This window comes from Pollachius pollachius (genome assembly GCF_949987615.1).
Source record: "Pollachius pollachius genome assembly, chromosome: 10".
Lineage (NCBI taxonomy): Eukaryota > Metazoa > Chordata > Actinopteri > Gadiformes > Gadidae > Pollachius > Pollachius pollachius.
Window position 1 is genome coordinate 4,460,598 of NC_136943.1, and position 1,816 is coordinate 4,462,413.

Genomic DNA, 1,816 nt, shown 5'->3' on the forward strand with positions numbered 1-1,816 from the left:
TGGCTGCCATGGCGATGGGGAACAGCGGACAGGAGGGCGTCGTGATTTCTGCCAGTCTACTGATAGCAAGGCTTTTCTCTGGCTAATTAATAACCGGTCGAGGGGGTTTGATTCTCATGTCTTCAGAAACAACGGGCTCCCTCTCCCCGTGGCGACCCAACACACACACCTACCCACACACACCCACGCACACTCACACACACACCCACACACACCCACACACACACGTACACACACCCAGGCGTGTTGTTAAAGCCATGTAACCATAGTAACCCTGTTGGTCACATGTGCCTTGCAGAGAATAAGGGAGCTGGAGAAACGCATCGATGGGCAGAAGACACAGATCAAGGAGATCGAGGAGAAGGTACGCGCCTGTCTGTCTGTCTGTCCGTCCATCCGTCTGTCTGTCTGTCTCTCTGTCTGTCTGTCTGTCTGTCTGTCTGTCCGTCTGTCCGTCTGTCCGTCTGTCCGTCTGTCCGTCTGTCCGTCCGTCTGTCCGTCTGTCCGTCCGTCCGTCCGTCTGTCGGTCTGTCTGTCTGTCTGTTAGTCGCGGTGTTACTGCAGAACCATACGGGAGAGTGAGCGATCACAGTTTACTTTGAACGATACTTATCGTAAAACCTTTTTGAAAAGTTGTGAAATAAATACTTTTGAATAAACAACTCAATATCTGTCACCTAGTTCTGACTCACTGAGCGATATGTTATTTTTAATAACTTGTTACACACCAATGTATCCACATTGGTTGTATTACTTCTCATGTTGTTGTCATTGTATATTATCTGTTTATTTTGTCAGGCCAATCGACTCGTGCTTGTGTGTGTTTGCCATGTGTGACCTAGATAATAAACTACCTTTCATCTTCTTCTTCTCCCCCTCCCTGTCGACCAATCCCCTTGTCTTCCTTTAGTTTCTGTTCCTCTTTCTGTTTTTCTCTTTAGCTTTTATTCTCTGGCCTTAGAGTCCGCAATACAGACCGGCATCAGGTAAGGGCAACCTCTCTCACACTCACACCCCCTCACACTAGCAGCATCACATTCAGATCCTCACCTCCACCTTGTCATGCTCTGGTTTTCCCGCCTTTTTGTGAAGTTGCAGTGATGATGATGATGATGATGATGATGATGATGATGATGACTATGATGATGATGACGATGATGATGAGAACTATCATGAAGATGATCACGATCTCAAAGCTAATTTAACATTTTATTGTCTTCCTCAGGTGCCAAGACGCAAGCGAGGACAAAACGCAACAAATGTCTTTTATTTTTTTCTGAAGCATTTCGAAGACGGTGCGGGAAACACCAAAGGCCTTTTTTTTAACGGACGTGCACTTTGTTTGCCGAATATTTCGAAAGATGTTTGGAAGACATACGACCCCAAGAGAGACTCGAGAGATTAACATTTTTTATACACAAATATTTATAGAGATGTAAAAATGGTTCGAAGAACTGAAATATATTTGCGGCGAGTAAACAATTCCGAGTACCACTCTTGAACTGTGAATGGGAGGAGTCAAAGGGAGAAAGGCCGCCGCCTCATCCGAAGGAATTCTGAAGCCAGGTTACCAAGCAGTGCAATCAAGGAGGTAGGGAAGGAGAGGTGAGAGAGGAGAGAGGAGAGAGGAGGTGGGTGGGGGGGGAACCAGGTAGCGAGGAGACTAAGGGCTGAACCGACGGGGGGGCCATGGCTGCTGGCAGACTATGGTCCGGCAAAGTCCAACCTTGTCCCGCTGCGTTTCCACGGAAACCAGAGTATTATGGGGTTGAACCGTACGGAACACTAGCACACTCACACTGGCCCACTGCAGCGA

The 1,816-nt window shown here is 47.6% G+C and overlaps 1 protein-coding gene across 1 annotated transcript in view; it reads left to right on the forward strand.

Annotated features, from left to right (window-relative positions):
• Positions 1-961, forward strand: part of jakmip1 (janus kinase and microtubule interacting protein 1) — a gene marked incomplete at its 3' end in the record, with an annotated part of 32,455 nt that extends 31,494 nt beyond the window's left edge. The window contains exons 21-22 of the mRNA XM_079745159.1: positions 299-364; positions 911-961. Coding sequence (XP_079601285.1) covers positions 299-364; positions 911-961 — 117 coding nt within the window. The remainder of the gene's footprint in view (positions 1-298; positions 365-910) is intronic.
• Between the last annotated feature and the right edge of the window lie 855 nt (positions 962-1,816).